Below are 21,769 nucleotides of genomic sequence, written 5' to 3' on the forward strand. Positions count from 1 at the left end.
AACATGACAATTAAACACTCTTGAGAGCCAATTGGGTATGATCAAAAGCTCGATGTCATAATTATGGCTGAGAGCACACAGGTTCATTGCCGATTTGCAGAAACTGGTGGTCCAGCACCTGCTTTAATACGGACATAATTACGAAAGTGCACTTAAAATTTCCTTCAGGAGGTCCCCCTGAAAATGTGGCACTGAGAATGGATGAGGCGGGCGATCTCAACCTCATTGGGATCTCCGCGGCAGATTGAATTTTCCCCGAGACCGAGGTTCTGGAACTCCGGCCCGGCCAGAGCCGGCAGATCCATTCCCATTACCGATTTCTGCGGCTGACTTTGCTGGCTAGTAACTTGGTTCCTCGGCCGTGGCCTCTGCTGGTCCAGCAAAAAGGATAATCCAGAAAGGTTCTGGAACCAAGAATGCTGGAAAATCGGTGATGGACCTGATAAATATGGAAGATTTTACACAGGCAGTACTGATCACACTTTGCCAGTGCTTTGAAGTGCCCAATGCAAGTTGTCGGTCTCTCATGCATACAAGAAGGCAGTGATCAGGAGATCATGAGCTTGATGCTGGGTTGAGAGCATAGCCTTCCCAAGATATGTTCAAACAGAAGTGAATTTTGACTTTATCATCGACAAATGGCCTTGCTGAGATGCAGTTGTCGAGACGTGGAATTGATATACATTGATTGTGGTCTCTATATGGATGGAGTGATTATATTGAAACCCCCTGTCCCGCTGAGTTACTCCAGCTTTTTGTGTCTATCCCCAGGATGAGGGATGTGTCCAGACCCCCACAGTTTTGTCACTTAACACAATCATAGTCATGGTCATGTTTGTCAATCAATATTTGGGGTGTTTGTACATCCGAAGAACCATCCCTCAATGCTGTAGCAAAACAGGATGTTTTGTGGGTCTGGGTGCAAACAAAGGTGTTTGCACATTCAGAGTTATAGCCGAGTCTCACGTTGCGAGTTGACACAAGAGGTAACCCGAGTTAAAACTCGTGGTAATAACGTACGATTAACGTACGGAACTCGTGGACGCAACTTAGAGACTCGTGGCGCTAACGGCAGGTACTGGTGTAACTTGTCTACTCTTGCAAAAAATCAAACATGTTTGAAATTTTCCACGAGTCAATTTTACTCTTGTGGTTAAGAATTGAAACATTTTAACTCGTTGTAATAACGTAGTGGCCCGTGCGTTTACCTTAGTGTGTCGTGAGTCTACCGTGTGAACTCTTTAACTCAGCAGGCAGGCAGCAGCAGATTGTGGCTCCCTTCAGTTTCCCAGCAACAATCACCTGCCATAACGCGAGAGAGATCATGCACTGTTGTAGGTCTCCTTTGCACGTCGGTGTTTCTGTCTTTCTCCACTCATTGTTGGCCCTATCTGTCACCACCCCCACCTACACCCCTCTGCTTCCCGGCCATGTGTGTGACCCCTTCCCTCCCTTCTCCAGCTCCCCGCCCATTGCACCGGCGCGGGGGCTTTGCACTGTCTTCACGTCGGCGATGCCAACAGGTCAGTGCCAGTCGCACCGGGGAAGTCGCTCCCTTCAGTTTCCCAGGGGGTTGGGACGGGATTGGAGTTGGGAGGGAAAGGTGGTGGTGGGTGGGGGGGGGGGGGGGGGGGGGTGGGTGGGTTAGGTGAGCAGGAGAGTGGGGTTGTTTGCAGTTGCAGAGGGAGGGGGCAAGGGCGGTACAGTTCCCAGTCTCAGCTCCTGTCCAGGGGGGTGGCTGGAGACGTCAGGACCAATGGGACACCGACCCCCAGGCCCACCAGGCCCACTGCAAGCATGGAGAACCCAGAAACCCACAGCCAGCAGCAATTCCAGCCCAGCCCCGCTCCAACTCCAGAGGAACACGCTCCCCGTAGGGGCAGAAGCTGATGGTGTGCAAGGTACATCTTGTTCTTGGGGTGGCGGATGAGGGGGCGCAGATCGGGCTGTGGGCGAACTGCCACTTGTCGCCGTAGCGGCCCGTCGGGGAGCGGATTCCTCTGGAGTTGGAGCAGGGCTGGGCTGGAGTTGCTGTTGGCTGTGGGTTCTCCGTGCTTGCAGTGGGCCTGGGGGTCGGTGTCCCGTTGGTCCTGACGTCTCCGGCCACCACCCTGGACAGGAGCTGAGACTGGGAACTGTACCGCCCTTGCCCCCTCCCTCTGCAACTGCAAACAACCCCACTCTCCTGCTCACCTAACCCACCCATCCTCCACCCCCCCCCCCACCTTTCCCTCCCAACTCCAGTCCCGTCCCGACCCCCTGGGAAACTGAAGGGAGCGACTGCCCCGGTGCGACTGGCACTGACCTGCTGGCATCGTCGACGTGAAGACAGTGCAAAGCCCCCGCGCCGGTGCAATGGGCGGGGAGCTGGAGAGGGGAGGGAAGGGTCACACACATGGCCGGGAAGCAGAGGGGTGTAGGTGGGGGTGGTGACAGATAGGGCCAACAATGAGTGGAGAAAGACAGAAACACCAACGTGCAAAGGAGACCTACAACAGTGCATGATCTCTCTCGCGTTATGGCAGGTGATTGTCGCCTGCCCGCTGTTCCTGATGCTAAAGCCTTGGGATCGTTGCCCTTCGTGTTGGCGTGGAGGGGGAGGGGGGTATTGTGCTGTTTGATCGCCCCCTGCTATCCCCGGGACAGGGAGACACAGCGGCTGTTGAGACTGGTGGGCAATCACTTCCAAAGTTCTGCCCACACAGACAGAACACCTCTCCTACATTTGTCTCCCGCACTAAGATCACCCCGCAGAGAATGATCCCAGCCTAACCCAAGAGCCATGTCACCCCAGACAGATTAATGACGCCCCCCGCCCCCCCAACCTCTCTCCGCCGCAACTCACGCCTGGGCACCAAAGCAACTCAGGAGGCGAACCCTGAGCTCCGTCTCACAACAATCTGATGTGCACATCCGTCCACATTCAAAGATTCAATCTCCCGTCTCCCCGCAGTGTGTAGACATGGCAGTAAATTCAATTAAAACATATCAAACCTGTGTGTTTCAAACAAATCATAAGTATAACTGCTCTGGCACTGGATGGTGCGCATTTTCCCTTTGTAGGTCACATCAATAGATGCGGCCGCGCTGAATTCTATCTTTAAAACAAAGCCACAGGATGGAAAGGTCTTCTTTAACACTGTTGCTTATTAAAACATAACATTGTTGCTTATTAAAACAAACCTTCAATCAGGATTGGCTCAAGAGTAACTCGGGAGATGAACTTGGAACATCGCAGAAATGACAAGTAAACGGCAAACTTGTCATACCAGTGGGAACTCGGTTAAACTCTTGATCATACACTTGCAATCTTGTACACAACCACGAGTCTTTCACTCGGGGTACCTCTTGTGTCAACTCGCAATGTGAGATTCAGCTTTTAGTCACGTCAGTTAAGATGAGCTACCTTTGTAAATATGCAATTCTATAGTCATTTGCATCAAGAAAGTATTTTTATTGGTATAGAATCAATGGTAGGGAAAATATGGTGAATACATTTTGAGTGACAGGAGTAATCTATATTTGGAAGTGCAGGGATTAATCACAGATAGCATGACATAGAGAAAAATCGTGACTGGCTGATAGAATTTTTCAAAGCGATAACAAATATTGATGAGGCGAGTGCAGTTGATATTGTTGGAGTGGACTTTGGCAAGGCCTTTGATAAAGTTTGATTACGTTTGCAGCTGACTTGTAAATTGTGTTGGAATTGTTGATGGTGAGGAGGGTAGACTGCAGGATGATATTGATGAGTTGAGATAAGCAAGAAGGAATGCATTTTGGTAGGAGTAATAAGGCAAGCATGTACATGAGGAATAGTAGGTGCAATTACCCGACTCGCCTACAGGTAAACGTGTAAGCATCTTTAATAGACATCCCAGTGTCATATATGCAGTACACAGTACGTTCAGTCTGCTGCATCTACTGAATATAATAAACGAGTTCTTACACTATAAAGCATGCACTAGGTGGGGTTATTACTAGTAAGCATTCTGATTGGCTAACATTCAATAGCCAATCTACACCTCTTCTCGTAGAAATGAAAAGCAACTACGGCGCTTAAACAACATGCTGCGGGAATATAGTAGAGTTAAACAAGTATCTAGTGGGTGGCCTGCTAACCCGCCCGGCCCTCGTGCGGTAGGAAATCGCCTCACCCTCTAACTGGAGGCGTGGGTTTGAATCCCACATCTGACACCATGTAATTACCTGACTCGTACACAGGTAAAGGTGTAAGCATCTTTAATAGACAACCCATTGTCAGATATGCAGTACGTAGTACGTTCAGTCTGCTGCATCTACTGAATATAATAAACGAGTTCTTAAAACTATAAAGCATGCACTAGGCAGGGTTATTACTAGTAAGCATTCTGATTGGCTAACATGCAATAGCCAATTAACAGTAGGGTCCTAGGGAGTATTAACTAAGAGGGAGACACAAATTGCTGGAGTAACGCAGTGGGTCAGGCAGCATCTGTGGAGAGAAGGAATGGGTGACGTTTCAGGTCGAGAGGGACTTAACTAAGAGGGACTTTGGTTTAGAAGTCCTAAAAGGTAGCAAATGGGATACTTCCCATCATTGGCCAGAGTACAGAATACAGGAGGGAAGTTAGAGCTCAACATGCTAAAACACTGGCTAAGCCATAGCTAGAGTACTGTGTGCAGGTCTGGTCACACTTTAGGAAACATGTGATTGCACTGGAGTATGTGCAGAGGGTATTCACTAGAACACAGCCTGGGATAAAGCATTATTGTTATGCTTAATGATCGAATTGGCAGGGTTTGTTTTCTTAAGGGTGAAGAAGCGGAGGGAGTACATAATTAAGGAATTCAATATTGTGAGGGACACTGATACGCTAGATTATTACAAACCTTTCGCCATATTTGAGGTCTATAAAACTAGAGGTAAGGTAAGTTAAGGGACAAGAGATTTACAGGGGATCATTGAAAACCGTTTTCACCCATTAATCCAGGTAAATCAGGAATCTGGAATTAACTGCCTGAGAGGCTGATGGAGATAGAGGCTCTTATGACATTTCAGTATCTAGACAAGCACTTGTATTACCAAGCCACTAATGACTACAGACTGTGCTGAAAAAAGGGATTAGTATAAATAGGTGCTTGATGGTCAGCATGAATGTGATGAGCTTAATGATTGTCTGACTCACAGACTTCCTTGAAGGAACCCATTATGGTATGAAGCTACATTTTCCAAGTGTGTACAAACACAAGCTTTGTTTCTTTCTTATAACTCAATGACCAAGACTGGAATGACCTTCATTCCAGAGACAGCAGTGAAGGTTAGCTAATTTCCCAATTGTCTTATAGATAAAATCCACACCAGCAGACATAACACAACAAGGATGATCGAGAAGATTGTTAGCTGAAGGGCACAGTCTTCCATGAACCCCATCGGCATTGAGATTGGATCAGTGGTGGATCCACAAAGACTGCTGTTTGCATGTCATTATGGAGCAGATGGAGGATGATTATTGAGGATTTTTTTTAGAAGGGTCCTCCTTAATTTCCCTTGGTTGATGAGTCATAGGCCTTTGAAGTCCACAATTCTGATATTTTTTTCTTGGCTTTGTAACACAAGATCAGGTCTATGAGCCTCACTGAATGCAAAATAAAATGCAACTGGAGAAGCACTTCAACCATTGTTGAGAAGGATTCTTGCAAAGACTGGCAGACAGCAGGAAGATTTCTTTGATTACCACAATTAAGAGTGGTATCCTTTCTTGAAAATGATCATGATGGCAGCATCTGGGATTCTCTGGTATGTTCTTTTTCCAAATGAAAGCAATAAAGTCATAAATTTGCATACAAAGTGTTAATGTTTTAATGCTCCAATAAGAGTTTGCTTTTCAGCTGCTGGGCTGCGATAATGCTGCAAAATAGTCTTGCTTACTTTGATCTTCAAAGTGCTCCTTCTATCATATTTTATTGGTTATGAACTAGGCTGTTGATCCTGACTGGGAAAAATATCCATCCATGTTGCCATTTGCAAGAAATCGGGTATGATCTTATTGAAACAAATTCCTCATGGGGCATGACATAGTTGACGTCAAGATGAATTTGCAAGCACGACTGAAAAGATGGGAGCTGGGGCAAATCAGCTGAGACTGCATTCATTGGCAAGGCAACCTTGAGGGGCAGAGTGCCCTGTTCCAGCTTCTATTTTCTTATCGTCTTGCTGGTTCTCTGCTCTCTTTCCATCGACCATCTGTTTTTCAGAAATTTTGTTAGGCCTGGCTCTTAAGTTTCCTATGTATTTTTAATGATGTTTTCAGTTCACAAACACAATATATTTATGACAAGAATTAATCTGGCAACCATTGCCATTTGAGGTTCAGCATGACATTAACCAATGTTCACAGTGCAAACTTTAAAAAGTCTCTTGCATCGGTCCACCCAATCGAAGGGCCGATGCAAAGGGACGATTTTAAGAAAATGATATGAAGAGCTGAGTTTTGAACAGAAACGATGTAAAAGCAGTCAGGTTTCATTCTTATGTTTTCCTTCAATGTCATATGACTACATCTTCAAAGTTCTGCACCCTGTTTCCAAGACAGCATCAGGTTTCTTGGCACAGTTCTTCATCCTTCTTTAAACTTCCTTGTTGCAGTGAGATGCTTATGTCAGCTCAGTGCTACATTAATTCTTAACTAAGCTTGTCACTTCCATGCCAGGGCACTCCCACCCACCAAATCCTCCCTCTCATTTTAATAAAGTAAACTGGAGGTTATAGTGATATCACAAACAAAAATGATACAGAAATTACTGCTTAAATAAAGATATGGCTGTAATCATGCTGACTGAGTGATGTTAGAAACATAGAACATAGAAATTAGGTGCAGGAGTAGGCCATTCGGCCCTTCGAGCCTGCACCGCCATTCAATATGATCATGGCTGATCATCCAACTCAGTATCCCGTACCTGCCTTCTCTCCATACCCTCTGATCCCCTTAGCCACAAGGGCCACATCTAACTCCCTCTTAAATATAGCCAATGAACTGGCCTCGACTACCCTCTGTGGCAGAGAGTTCCAGAGATTCACCACTCTCTGTGTGAAAAAAGTTCTTCTCATCTCGGTTTTAAAGGATTTCCCCCTTATCCTTAAGCTGTGACCCCTTGTCCTGGACTTCCCCAACATCGGGAGCAATCTTCCTGCATCTAGCCTGTCCAACCCCTTAAGAATTTTGTAAGTTTCTATAAGATCCCCTCTCAATCTCCTAAATTCTAGAGAGTATAAACCAAGTCTATCCAGTCTTTCTTCATAAGACAGTCCTGACATCCCAGGAATCAGTCTGGTGAACCTTCTCTGCACTCCCTCTATGGCAATAATGTCCTTCCTCAGATTTGGAGACCAAAACTGTACGCAATACTCCAGGTGTGGTCTCACCAAGACCCTGTACAACTGCAGTAGAACCTCCCTGCTCCTATACTCAAATCCTTTTGCTATGAAAGCTAACATACCATTCGCTTTCTTCACTGCCTAGTTAGTTGTGAAGAGAACTGCAGGCTATTAGTTGTTTGTGACTGCTCGTTTTTGTTTTCTAATCACATGGTGAAAGGTGGAAGCTTGAGATTAACAGGAAATCAGAGGGTGACAAATCGACTTACTCAGTTGGATTCAGGACTCTCATGGGGTCCAGCACGTGCTGAAGAGTCTAAATGCACTTTATATTCATCCTTCACACCAGAGGAGGATAACATACAAATAGTGATCATGCTCAGAAATTGATTCGCCACAGAAAGAGGCCCTTATGTCCATGCCGATTATTTATGACGTATTTACACTAAATCCACAATAATCCCATCTTTTATTCTCCCCACATTCTCATCAACTCCCCAGCCCCCCAAAATTCTCCCACCCACCTACACCACAAACTTGAATGCAGTAGCCAGCCCTGTGGAAAATGCTGAGCTTAACATTTTGTGTTTTTTAACAATCATTAACATGTATGTTGAATACCTTTATTTTAACATGCAGTTATTTAAAATATTTTAAAATTTAGATATATTTAAATATTTAAAACAAGAGAGCTGTTGAGGCCTTCAAGGGGATCTAGGGCTATGGCCTAAGGATATGCTATCCGACAGGATATCCCGAGGGACATTCATCACTCAGAACCTGCTCCATTGTACATTTAATGTGGACTAGACTAAGTGGAACCCGTTGGGTCCCAGTCACCACGGGGGGGGGATGTGGTGGGGTGGAAGGAGAGGGGTGTATGTGGGCGGGAGGGGTTTGCGAGGGGGGGGAGGAGGGATGTGGGGGAAGGAGGGGGGTGTGGGGGAGGGTGTGTGTGTGGGTGGGAGGGAGGATGTGGGAGGGGGTTGTTTGGGAGAGGGGTATGTGTGGGCGGGGGTGTGTGGAGCAGAGGGGGGGTGGTATGTGTGGGCAAGGGGTATGTGTGGGTGGGGGGTTGTGGGCAGGGGAGGTTCTGGGCAGGGGGGGGACAGGGGATGTTGTGGAGGAGGGGGTCTGTGAATGAGTGGTGTGTGGGAGGGGGGGTATGTGTGGGCAGAGGGGTTGTGAGGGGGAAGGATGTGTGGGAAGGGGGTATGTGTGGGCGGGGAGGTTGTGTGGGGGGGGGGTGTGGGGAGACGGGTGTGGTGGGGGTAGGGAGGGAGAGAGCTCCTAGGAGAGGAGAGTGTGGTAACACGGGGAAGGGGTGCAGTAGCCAGTGAGGGGGACCAGATGGGAGGCGGTTGGTGGTGCGATGGGGCTCACAGCGGGCGCTGGTCGCTAGCCGCTTGTCGCTGGTCGTTGGCTGCTTCGCTGATCAGAGTCTCCGCTTTCTGTTTGGCGCCATCGACGCCATCTCCAACTCCGCGTCGGGTTGGGCTGGGTCGGGCCTGGGTGTTTCCGGTCACTCCCTCCGAAAATTGTGTCTGGTTGGAGACCTCCGCCGGCCATCCAGAGCCTCCCACAGCTGCAGTAAAGACGCGATGGCGCAGGAAGGGGCCGACCGTCCCACGGAGTGACAGTAGAAAGGACTAATCCGCGCGGCGCTGAATGGCAGGAGAGGATCTGTGCATGCGCGGTTTTTAAGATTTTTAAACCTCGATAACTCTTACCAGCTTCCACTGATCGGAACGAAACTTGGTGCAATCGCAACACAGGAGAACGGTGAGTAAGCTGGCGAAAAATCGTAGCGCTATCACGTACCGTTTTTGCGCAAATAGAATGACTGCCAAACCGGAAGATAACAAGATCAGAGTTTTAGTTATGTATAGATGGTCAACTCATTCAGCCCTCATCCAAGAGAACGTGCAGGTGGATGGGAACTGCAGGCAACAAGACAATGTCTGGGTCAAGGATGACCTGGCCCAATAATAAAATTCACTCACTAATGACCTGGCCCGATAAAACTCACTAATCAGAAGTCTGAATTTATTGGTAGACAAAAGTGCTGGAGAAACTCTGCGGGTGCAGCAGCATCTATGGAGCGAAGGGGGGTGTGGAGCAGAGGGGGTCTGTGTGGGCGAAGGGTATGTGTGGGTGGGGGGGTGTGGGGGGACGGGTGTGCGGATGGAGTGGTTTTCCTTCGCTCTATAGGTGCTGCTGCACCCGCTGAGTTTCTCCAGCACTTTTGTCTACCTTCGGTTTTCCTGCATCTGCAGTTCCTTCTTAAACAGTCCGAATTTATTAAATGATGTCAGCTAATTTCACACCATTTGGTCATTATGCAGAAAAGATCATGGTCCCAACAAATTATACATACCTGGTCAACTAATTTTGAAATCAAAGGCCTTCAGTATAATTTAGTACGCCTTCAGTATAGTGCCAGCACGATTCAGTGGTGATAACTCCACTTGAATCAACATTTGCAAGGTCAAATACAAAATGCAAAAATCACATCCAGGATAATACTTCATTGAGACAGCGAGGAAATGCTGCACAGCTGAAAATAACATTTTTGAATGAATCTTAAACCCTGGCCCCATCTAACTGTCCTGGCAAATGCAAGAAGGAAATATCTACTACTGCATCAAAATGTGTTTCAGATGGCAAAAATTGAGATTAGTTTGAAGAATGCTCCCCATGCACTTCACAAGAGCCTTCACAGTTTTCCTACCTCCAAGGCACAATTCTGGAAGATACTTGATGTACTGACACATTGGAAGGATCCAAGATCTGATTTCTCAGGGTCATTTTCCTTTCCTACTTTAGATGAATGTGCAGCACCTGGTTGAGCATACAATATATTAATAGATTAAAATATATTTTTTTACATTTCAAATTAATATTATTCTGTAGCTAGGTGCAACTGTCTTTCCCCCAAAAAGTTAAATATTTATATACTTAACTATTTTTCACAAATAAGTGATTAGGGACTGTCACAGACATATCATACCATATAATGTTCATTAGTTTCCCAGACACATGACACTGGTTTAATGAACTCCATTACAACTCTCAAGAAGTGAAATGAGTTGTGGTAATCTTTGTTCAGATTTTAGCAAAGATAAGATACAAAGATCTCCTTCATCTGGAGTTCTATAAAAATAGATTTATCAGAAATTAAATGGAAACACAATCTATTAGCACATTAACAAAGGAAGGTTTTATATTAGGATGCTGGGTATTATGTGAAAGCATGGAACGTTAGAGACACAAGCTATGTTTTGATTAACAAGATCACCACAGTAATTATGGTTGAGAATTTTTTTTAATTGCAAACTTGCTACTAAAAATAAAATGTTGACAACATTCAATGTCTTAGTTAAACACAAGATAAGGTCAATCCTAGCCACTCTGAACCTAGGATAAGAAAAAATCAACATATAAAACCAACGTAACAACACTGCCAGATACTTAAGAGAAATTCACCCACTTGTCACTCACCCTAGTTAATGAATTGTCCAAAGAAGCCTGAACAAGGAAGGGATAAAACAGGGCAATAATAGAATGGACTAAATAATCTCGCTAAAAAAAATAATTAAGAAGCACAGAGTGAATAAACAGGTTTCCACATTGCCGCGCTTAAATCTAAAGCAAATTGTGGTCGAGCTGTGATGTTCTGCCCAAGGATGTGTTAATCAATGATAACAGAATTGATCTCAGACAGCAAGGTAGAAAGTATGGTGCCAGGTAGAAAATAAGCAAATTAAGACATGGAATCCAAATGTCCGACACGCACAAATATCATTGGGGAATTAGTTTACAGTTTAGAAATGGGTAAGTAGGGAGAGAATTCTAAAAATAACATTTGTGATCAAGAAATTTGAAGCAGAAGCAATTCACAAATCCAAAATTATTTGTTTTACAATAGATAATCTGCATTGTTTCCTTAGAAAATGTTTAAGGTAGTATTTTTCAGTAATTTTAACTAACCAGTCAGATGTTTCCCAGTATCACTGCTGGTGCTGCTGCCAAGACTAGTGCTGCTTTGATTAAGGCCATTTGTAGCCACTGTAGGTAGACCAATTCTTTCAGTTGGACTGCCGCTATAATGATAATCCAGACCACCAGGAAGAAAATTGGATTTTGAATCATCAAACCATTCATCCTTAAAAAAAAAACAATTCCCGTTAATACAAATCAGCTAAATATTCATTTCACAAAGGCAATTCCAAACACAACCAGCACCAACTATATTACAGCTAATAAAATTTAGAAATATATATATCTATTATTATATAAAACTCTCGCCCCAGATTCCGAAACGGAACTCCGTCCGGCTGCCTGCCTGCCTTTCGATTCGTTCCCGCCGTGCGATGTCACAATGCCCGATGCTCGCAGACGTCCAATCGCGATGCCCGAGGCTCGCAGACGTCCAATCGGAACGGATCCATTTACATGTACGGCTTCCGGCCTGGCTTCCGGCCACATTTCTTCCATTGATTCCCTGCAACTCCGAAACCGGACGCAGAATCGCCGACATCTTTTCCATTTCGGTAGAGATTTCACTTTTCTTTCTAAGTATCCGCTCCTCATTACATTCCGTCGTGTTTAAGTACACGTTTTTAATCAAATCCTTCCCCCCCCCCAAATATTTCAAAACTAAACTGGCTTCTCACTCATAGATTCAGCTTCAGCACCAGCCCCTGCTGAACGTTCCATCGTGTGATGTCACAATGCCCAATGCTCACAGATGTCCAATCGGAATGGATTCATTTACATATGCCTATGCAGGAGTCCAAGCCCATGGTGAACGTTCCATCGTGTGATGTCACAATGCCCAATGCTCAAATACATTATTGCCATAGAGAGGGAGTACAGAGAAGGTTCACCAGACTGATTCCTGGGATGTCAGAACTTTCATATGAAGAAAGACTGGATAGACTCGCCTTGTACTCACTAGATTTTAGAAGATTGAGGGGGTATCTTATAGAAACGTTTAAAATTCTTAAGGGGTTGGACAGGCTAGATGCAGGAAGATTGTTCCGGATGTTGGGGAAGACCAGAACAAGGGGTCAAAGTTTAAGGATAAGGGGGAACGCTGAATCGCCGACATCTTTTCCATTTTGGTAGAGATTTCACTTTTCTTTCTAAGTATCCGTTCCTCATTACATTTCGACGTGTTTAAGTGTACGTTTTAAATCAGATCCTAACCCCCCCCCCCCCCTCCCCCAATATTTCAAAACTAAACTGGCTTCACACCCACAGAAGCTTCACCAGCCCCAGCCCCTGCTGAACGTTCCATCGTGTGATGTCACAATGCCCAATCTTCACATACGTCCAATCGGAATGGATCCATTTACATATGCCTATGCAGGAGCCCCAGCCAATGGTGAACGTTCCATCGTGTGATGTCACAATGCCCGAAGCTCAAAGACATCGTTGCCATAGAGAGGGATTACAGAGAAGGTTCACCAGACTGATTCCTGTTATGTCAGAACTTTCACCACTTAAAAGTGTAATGCCCCAACGCAAAAGTGTAATGCCTCCTCCCCCCCCCCCCCCCCAGTTTTTCAAATAAAAACTGGCTTCTCACCCATACAAGCAGCCATTTCGGTAGACATTTCACTTTCCCTTCCAGCTATCCACTCCTCATTACATTTCGTTATGTTTATGTACCTTCTCCTCCCCCCCCCCCCCCTCCCCCCACTCATTTTGTCGCCTCCTGCTGGCCAGCGACCATAACGGTTGCTGGCGCCCACAGCACAACCACACGCAACGCTATTTAAAAACGGCCTTTCGGGAACTGCTCTACTTCGAGGACCACGTCTCCCGTGGGGGCTGCGGGTAGGCAACGGCTGCGTTGGGGCATTACACTTTTAAGGCTCTGTGTGTGGGGATGCTTCGTGTGTGTGATGCCGCCCCGCCACCCCCCCCCCCCCCCCCCCCCCCCGAGTTGCCGAGACGGACCCGACTTCGACGACTTCAAGATACGCTATTTTAAGACGGCCGGGACCCGACTTCGACGACCACGTCTCCCCTGAGGGCTACAGGTTGGGAACGGTGTTTATACACTTTTCCAACTCTGTGTGTGGGGGTGGTTAGTGTGTGTGATGCCGCCCCCCCACAGTGGGGGCTACGGGTAGGGAACGGCTGCGTTGGGGGATCAGACCCAACGGGTTTGCCATTGGTCGTCGTGTTTAAGTGCACGTTTTTAATCAAATCCTTCACCCCCCCCCCAATATTTCAAAAATAAACTGGCTTCTCACCCATAGAATCAGCACCAGCCCCAGCCCCTGGTGAACGTTCCATCGTGTGATGTCACAATGCCCTATGCTCACAGATGTCCAATCGGAATGGATTCATTTACATATGCCTTTGCAGGAGCACAAGCACTTGGTGAACGTTCCATTGTGTGATGTCACAATGCCCAATGTTCAAATACATCGTTGCCATAGAGGGAGTACAGAGAAGGTTCACCAGACTGATTCCTGGATGTCAGGACTTTCATATGAAGAAAGACTGGATAGACTCGGCTTGTACTCGCTAGATTTTAGAAGATTGAGGGGGTATCTTATAGAAACTTACAAAATTCTTAACGGGTTGGACAGGCTAGATGCAGGAAGATTGTTCCAGATGTTGGGGAAGTCCAGAACAAGGGGTCACAGTTTAAGGATAAGGGGTAAATCTTTTAGGACCGAGATGAGAAATACATTTTTCACACAGAGAGTGGTGAATCTCTGGAATTCACTGGCACAGAAGGTAGTTGAGGCCTGTTCATTGGCTGTATTTAAGAGGGAGTTAGATGTGGTCTTTGTGGCTAAAGGGATCAGGGGGTATGGAGAGAAGGCAGGTACAGGATACTGAGTTGGATGATCAGCCACGATCATATTGAATGGTGGTGCAGGCTCGAAGGTCCGAATGGCCTACTCCAGCACTTAATTTCAATGGTTCTATGTTTCCCTCTCCGCACCCCTCTCCCACCCATCCCTCTCTTCCCCACCCCCCTTCCCTCTCTAACGCCACCCCCTTCCTCCTACCCCTCTGTCCCTCTTCCATCACTCCCCCTACCCCTCTCCACCTCCCTCCCCCCTCTTCCACCTCTCCCCCTTCCCCCTCCCCTCTCCCTCCCCACTCTTTCCCCTCTCTCCCCCCCCCCTCTCCCCCTCCCTCCCTCCTCCCCTACCTCCCCATTCTCCCCCTCCCCCACATCTCTCTCCCCAATCCCCCTCTCTCACCCCCTACCCCGCTCTCCTTTCCCACCCAAATCTGTCCCATTTCCTCCACCTCCTCTCCCCTCCCTCCCCTCATCCCATCCCCCCACCTGTGTGTTTGGGGGTTGGTTAATATGAGTTTAATGCCGCAGCCCCCCCTCCCCCCTGCAAAACGCCGTTGGGGAAACAGACCCAACGGGTCTGCACTTGGTCTAGTATATATATAAAAAAACTAAAACTCTCATCTTGTTTGTTTGTGAGTCTGTCTGTTTGCGTGCGTGTCTGTGTGTGAGTCATGCCCTGAATTATGCCAAAACAGTACACGATAGCGTTACAATTTTGGACCATCTGACTCAGGATTGTCTTGTGGTGTGGTGTATAAAGTTTCGTTCAGATTGATGGTAAATTTTACACGTTATTCACATTTTGAACTTTACAAAATCCAGTTTGAGAAAAATCAGTTCAAGTTGCAGTGGCAGTTAGCAGCTATGACATCACAATGGGATCTCATTTACATAAACTGCCGACTTAACTTTTCACTGTACAATGTTGCAAATCACAGGACACCGAGTCCTGGCAGCAAGTGTAATTGGATTTTTTAGAGTGAAAAGTCAATTTTTTAAAGTTTAAAAAGAGGGAGGGTGAAGAGGAGGGGGAGGGAGTGCTGGGGGATAAGTGGAAATGAGCCGCCCCAGCGCAGTTGGGGGGCTATGCGTGAGTGGTGGAATATTGCGTTGGGGGAACAAGTTGAGTTGGGGAACTGATGAGTGGTCGAATATTGCGTTGGGGAACGGGTTGCGTAGGGGATATGAGTGAATGGTGCAATATTGCGTTGGGGGGGGAGGGGGGGGGGGGGGAATGGGTTGTGTTGGAGGCAAGGCCTCACATGTGACAGGGACCCAACGGGTCTCACTTGGTCTAGTATATCATTATAATTATTATATTACTAAAACTCTCATCTAGTTTGTTTGTGAGTCCGTGTATTATTAGCTGGCCAATTAGATTCAAACAAAGAGACATGGTTTACATGGCATTCCTACTGCTCATAATATAGTAATTGCATCCTACTTCCTTTCTGAACCGTAACTGGTATCCTTGATGCTTTACATACAAGCTGATACACTGGCCGTATGTTTTCACCATTTAACTAAATCAGATTTGCTATTTAAGGGTCAAGACTGTTTTATGACCTATGTGACATATTGTCATTTTTTAAAACTTTAGTTTAGAGATACATGCCCTTTGGCCCACCCAGTCCGCGCCGACCAACGATCCTCATACACTAGCACTACCCTACACACGAGCGACAACTTACAATCTTTACCGAAGCCAATTAACCTACAAACCTGTACGTCTTTGGAGTGTGGGAGGAAACCAGAGCACCCGAGGAAAACCCATGCGGTCACAGGGAAAACATACAAACTGCATACAGACAGCACCCATAGTCAGGATTGAACCTGTGTCTCTGGCGCTGTAAGGCAGCAACTCTACTGCTGCACCATCATGCCGAAACGGAGCAATTCAATTCTTATAACACCACAGCATACAACAATGAAATCCATAATAAACAAAAAAATTCAGAACACACGCACACACACCCATCATGGACTGGTTCAGCAACTCGAACGTCCGGGAACGAAGAAGATTGCAAAAATTGGTGAACATGGCCCAGATCACCACAATGATACGATCATTGAACCACCATTGAAGGGACCTACAAGAGTCACTGCCCCAAAAAGACAGCCAGCATCAGCAGAGACTCACACCGCACTGGCCATGCTCTCATTTCATTCCTGCCGTCAGGAAGAAGGTATAGGAGCCTGAAAACTAATGTCCAGATTCAGGAACAGCTTTTTCCCAATAACCATCAGGCTATTAAACACTACAATCTTCAAATAGCCTCTGAACTATGTACAGTTGGGGACATTATATTTTGACTTTGCCCTGCTATTGTCTATTTATTTGTCTGTTTGGAGGCAGAGACAGCGACAGAGTGAGACAGAGACAGAGAGAGTGTGAGAGTGTGTGAGTGTGTGAGAGCGAGAGAGAGTGTGTGAGCACGAGAGAGAGAGAGCAAGAGAGTGAGTGAGTGTGTGTAAGAGAGTATTTGTTGATTTACAGAATCTCCTAACTCTTCCAAGGAAGAAGACGCATTGATGGGCTTTCTTTATGATTTCATCAATGTGCTGGGTCAAGGACAGCTCTTCAAAGATATGCATGCCCAGGAATTTGAAGCTTTGGATTAACTCCACCACGTCCCATCGATGACGACATGTTTGCAGATCCTCGTTCTTCCTCTTCCAAAGTCCCCAATCAGTTCCTTGGTCTTACTGTTATGAAAATAAGGTTGTTGTTCTGGCACCATTTGATCAGTCGATCGAACTCCCTCCTATATTCTTGACTCATCATCATTTACAATTCGTCCAACAATGGTAGTGTCGTCGGCAAACATGAAGGTGGAGTTCAATCTGTGTCCGGCTACACAGTCATGAGTATACAATGAGTAGAGCAGGGAGTGAGCACGCTGCCTTGAGGTGCTCCCATGCTTATCGAGCTTAATGGTTAGAGGAGGAAGTGTTGCTGCCTATTCATACAGATTGTGGTCTGTTGATGAGGAAGACCCAGTTGCAGAGGGATGCACAGAGACCCAGTTCTGTGAGGTTGGAGGGGATGATGGTGTTAAATGCGGAGCTGTGGTCTATGAACAACAACCTGATGTAGCTGCTTTTTATTGTCCAAGTGGTCCAGTGGAGAGCCAGTGAGATTGCATCCTCTGATGACCTGTTGCAGCAGTTGGTAAGTTATAGCGGGTCCAGGTTCTTGTTGAGGAAGGAATTGACGTGCACCATAACCAACCTCTCAAAGTACTTCATCACTACGGACGTAGGTGCCACTGGTCAGTAGTCATTGAGTCATTTACCCAATTTGGGCCCTATTAATGCCCTTTTAAAACAGGTGGGAACCTCAGACCTCAGTGATATGAGGTTGAAGGTGTCCACAAAAGCACTAGCCAGGTAGTCTGCACAGGTTTTAAGAACACGACCAGGTATACCACCAGATGGTTTTTGAGGGTTCACCATCCAGAAGGATCTTCTACATCGGCCTCTATGATTTTGAGATTGTAATATCATCGGGGGGGGGGGGGGGGCTATGGGGTTCAGGGAGGGTGCATCAGTGTTCAGCGTGCGTAGAACGCATTGCGCACATCTGGGAATGATTTTACATTAACCATATAACAATTACAGCACGGAAACAGGCCATCTTGGCCCTACAAGTCCGCGCCGAACAATTTTTTTCCCTTAGTCCCACCTGCCTGCACTCATACCATAACCCTCCATTCCCTTCTCATCCATATGCCTATCCAATTTATTCTTAAATGATACCAACGAACCTGCCGCCACCACTTCCACTGGAAGCTCATTCCACACCGTTACCACTCTCTGAGTAAAGAAGTTCCCCCTCATGTTACCCCTAAACTTCTGTCCCTTAATTCTGAAGTCATGTCCTCTTGTTTGAATCTTCCCTATTCTCAAAGGGAAAAGCTTGATCACATCAACTCTGTCTATCCCTCTCATCATTTTAAAGACCTCTATCAAGTCCCCCCTTAACCTTCTGCGCTCCAGAGAATAAAGACCTAACTTATTCAACCTATCTCTGTAACTTAGTTGTTGAAACCCAGGCAACATTCTAGTAAATCTCCTCTGTACTCTCTCTATTTTGTTGACATCCTTCCTATAATTGGGCGACCAAAATTGTACACCATACTCCAGATTTGGTCTCACCAATGCCTTGTACAATTTTAACATTACATCCCAGCTTCTATACTCAATGCTCTGATTTATAAAGGCTAGCATACCAAAAGCTTTCTTTACCACCCTATCTATATGAGATTCCACCTTCAAGGAACTATGCACGGTTATTCCCAGATCCCTCTGTTCAACTGTATTCTTCAATTCCCTACCATTTATCATGTACGTCCTATTTTGATTTGTCCTGCCAAGGTGTAACACCTCACATTTATCACCATTAAACTCCATCTGCCATCTTTCAGCCCATTTTTCCAAATGGCCTAAATCACTCTGTAGACTTTGGAAATCCTCTTCATTATCCACAACACCCCCTATCTTGGTATCATCTGCATACTTACTAATCCAATTTACCACCCCTTCATCCAGATCATTGATGTACATGACAAACAACAAAGGACCCAACACAGTTCCCTGAGGCACCCCACTAGTCACCTGCCTCCAACCCGACAAACAGCCATCCACCATTACCCTCTGGCTTCTCCCATTCAGCCACTGCTGAATCCATCTTGCTATTCCTGCATTTATACCCAACATTTTAACCTTCTTAACCAACCTTCCATGAGGAACCTTGTCAAAGGCCTTACTAAAGTCCATATAGACAACATCCACTGCTTTACCCTCGTCAATTTCCCTAGTAACCTCTTCAAAAAATTCAAGAAGATTAGTCAAACATGACCTTCCAGGCACAAATCCATGTTGACTGTTCCTAATCAGACCCTGTTTATCCAGATGCTTATATACATTATCTCTAAGTATCTTTTCCATTAATTTGCCCACCACTGAAGTCAAACTAACAGGTCTATAATTGCTAGGTTTACTCTTAGAACCCTTTTTAAACAATGGAACAACATGCGCAGTACGCCAATCCTCGGGGACTATTCCCGTTTCTAATGACATTTGAAATATTTCTGTCATAGCCCCGGCTATTTCTTCACTAACTTCCCTCAATGTCCTAGGGAATATCCTGTCAGGACCTGGAGACTTATCCACTTTTATATTTTTCAAAAGTGTCAGTACTTCTTTTACTTTGAAACTCATAGTATCCATAACTACTCTACTCGTTTCCCTTACCTCACATAATTCAATATCCTTCTCCTTGGTGAATACCGAAGAAAAGAAATTGTTCAATATCTCCCCCATCTCTTTTGGCTCTGCAGATAGCTGCCCACTCTGTTTCTCCAATGGACCAATTTTATCCCTCGTTATCCTTTTGCTATTAATATAGCTGTAGAAACCCTTTGGATTTACTTTCACCTTACTTGCCAAAGCAACCTCATATCTTCTTTTAGCTTTTCTAATTTCTTTCTTAAGATTCTTTTTACATTCCTTATACTCCACAAGCACCTCATTTACTTCATGTTGCCTATAATTATTGTAGATCTCCCTCTTTTTCCAAACAAGATGTCCAATTTCCCTTGAAAACCAGGGCTCTTTCCAATTTTTACTGTTTCCTTTCAACCGAACAGGAACATAAAGATTCTGTACTCTTAAAATTTCCCCTTTAAATGTCCACCATTTCTCTTCTACATCTTTCCCATAAAACAAAATGTCCCAGTCCACTCCTTTTAAATCATCTTGCATCACATCAAAGTTAGCCTTTCTCCAATCAAAAATCTCAACCCTAGGTCCAGTTCTGACCTTCTCCATAATTATATTGAAACTAATGGTATTGTGATCACTGGACCCGAAGTGCTCCCCAACGCATACCTCCGCCACCTGTCCCGTCTCATTTCCTAACAGGAGGTCCAGCACTGCCCCTCCTCTAGTAGGTACCTCTATGTATTGCTGCAAAAAACTATCCTGCACACATTTTACAAACTCCAAACCATCCAGCCCATTTACAGAATGTGTTTCCCAGTCTATGTGTGGAAAGTTGAAATCTCCCACAATCACTACCTTGTGCTTACTACTAATATCTGCTATCTCCTTACATATTTGCTCTTCCAATTCTCGTTCCCCATTTGGCGGTCTATAGTACACCCCTATAAGTGTTGCTACACCTTTCCCACTTCTCAGTTCCACCCAAATAGCCTCCCTAGATGAGCACATTGTCGCTTGATCTGCTCCCTTGCAGAAAGTGATGGCATGCAAGCCCTGCCATGGCTGCCAAACATCCGCCGCATCCTCCACTTTGGTGCAAAAGTCTTTTTTGGCCGTTTTGATGGTCTTATTAGGTCATGCCTGGACTTCTTGTATAGCTGCCCAACGCCAACTTGAATGCCCGAGATCTGGTCCTGAACAGAATGGGGATCTCCTGGTTCATCCAAGACTTTAGGTTGGAAAACACTTGAATGTTTTTTGTGGAAACACACTCCCTCACTCGACAACTAGAGAACAGTCCTGAGCTACTATGTGTGACCACTGCGAAAGGGCAGCTGACAACCAGGGAAAGACCTAGTGACGGCCTGGAAAGACTGCTGACCGGAGGGAATAGACCCCACCGGGGCTGGCATGGGCTAGCTCCTCATGTCAGCAGGACCCATCGCTTATCAGTGATTCGGATCCACCCTTATATTGCTACGGAAGGAATCGACTATGAATATGACAACTAGCACAGCAATTGACAGAGCAGCAGCACCGGCAGGACATTAGCTATGAAGCTGCATCTGTGGCTGGGAAAAGATAACATCAGAGAAGGGTCTCAAGATCCACCAGGGCAGGAAAAAGTGCGCGAGAGAGCATGGTGAGGGGCCATTGACCATTACTCTCTAAGAGGTAGGCCAAATCAGTCGAGTGAAGCCAAGTGGCAGGTTAACCACCACAGTCCACAGCACCCCGGGCGAAGCTCAACCAACGGACACGAGTCCAGAGCCCAACAAGCCACAGTCAGCGGTAGAGAGGAAGATGGAAGGAAAAAAAGCCGAATGGAGCAGTCACTGGCTGTGGCTGAAGAGAAAAGATGCTGTCTGGGCTGCCATGTGACCATCTAGAGGCTAACCATAAGACACACACCCAGGTCTGATCACCCTGAGGTGGGCCTGTCTCGACTGAGGGTGTCTTGTGATAAAAGGCCGAAACACCCAGTGACGTTGAGGTCCACAACTGAAGACGTGTCTGATTGGTAGCAAAATCACCTAGTGGCCATCCCCAAGAATACCAAATGTCAATTGTAGTGAAAAACCTTAGGGATTGTAACATCCAGTCCTACTAATCAATAGGACACACGGATTACCTTTAATTTGGCTTTATCTTGCACTAAATGTTATTCCCTTGATAATGTATCTAAACATGCAGATGGTTTGATGGTAATCATGTATAGTCTTTCTGCTGACTGGTTATCACACAACAAAAGCTTTTCACTGTACCTCGGTTCACGATAATTTTCTTATGAAACCGGTCACATATTCATTCAGATCCATTACTTCAATGCGGCGGCGCCTTGTGGCTGCGGC

At 45.9% G+C, this 21,769-nt stretch overlaps 1 protein-coding gene across 1 annotated transcript in view; it reads right to left on the reverse strand.

The window, feature by feature from the left end:
- dennd4c (DENN domain containing 4C) overlaps positions 1-21,769 on the reverse strand; it is a 135,272-nt gene that overhangs the window by 15,474 nt on the left and 98,029 nt on the right. Inside the window, exons 23-24 of the mRNA XM_033017846.1 lie at positions 11,348-11,522; positions 10,089-10,198 (exon numbers count right to left, since the gene is read on the reverse strand). Of these exons, the coding sequence (XP_032873737.1) occupies positions 10,089-10,198; positions 11,348-11,522 (285 nt within the window). The remainder of the gene's footprint in view (positions 1-10,088; positions 10,199-11,347; positions 11,523-21,769) is intronic.

Source organism: Amblyraja radiata, chromosome 3 (genome assembly GCF_010909765.2).
Source record: "Amblyraja radiata isolate CabotCenter1 chromosome 3, sAmbRad1.1.pri, whole genome shotgun sequence".
Classification (NCBI taxonomy): domain Eukaryota; kingdom Metazoa; phylum Chordata; class Chondrichthyes; order Rajiformes; family Rajidae; genus Amblyraja; species Amblyraja radiata.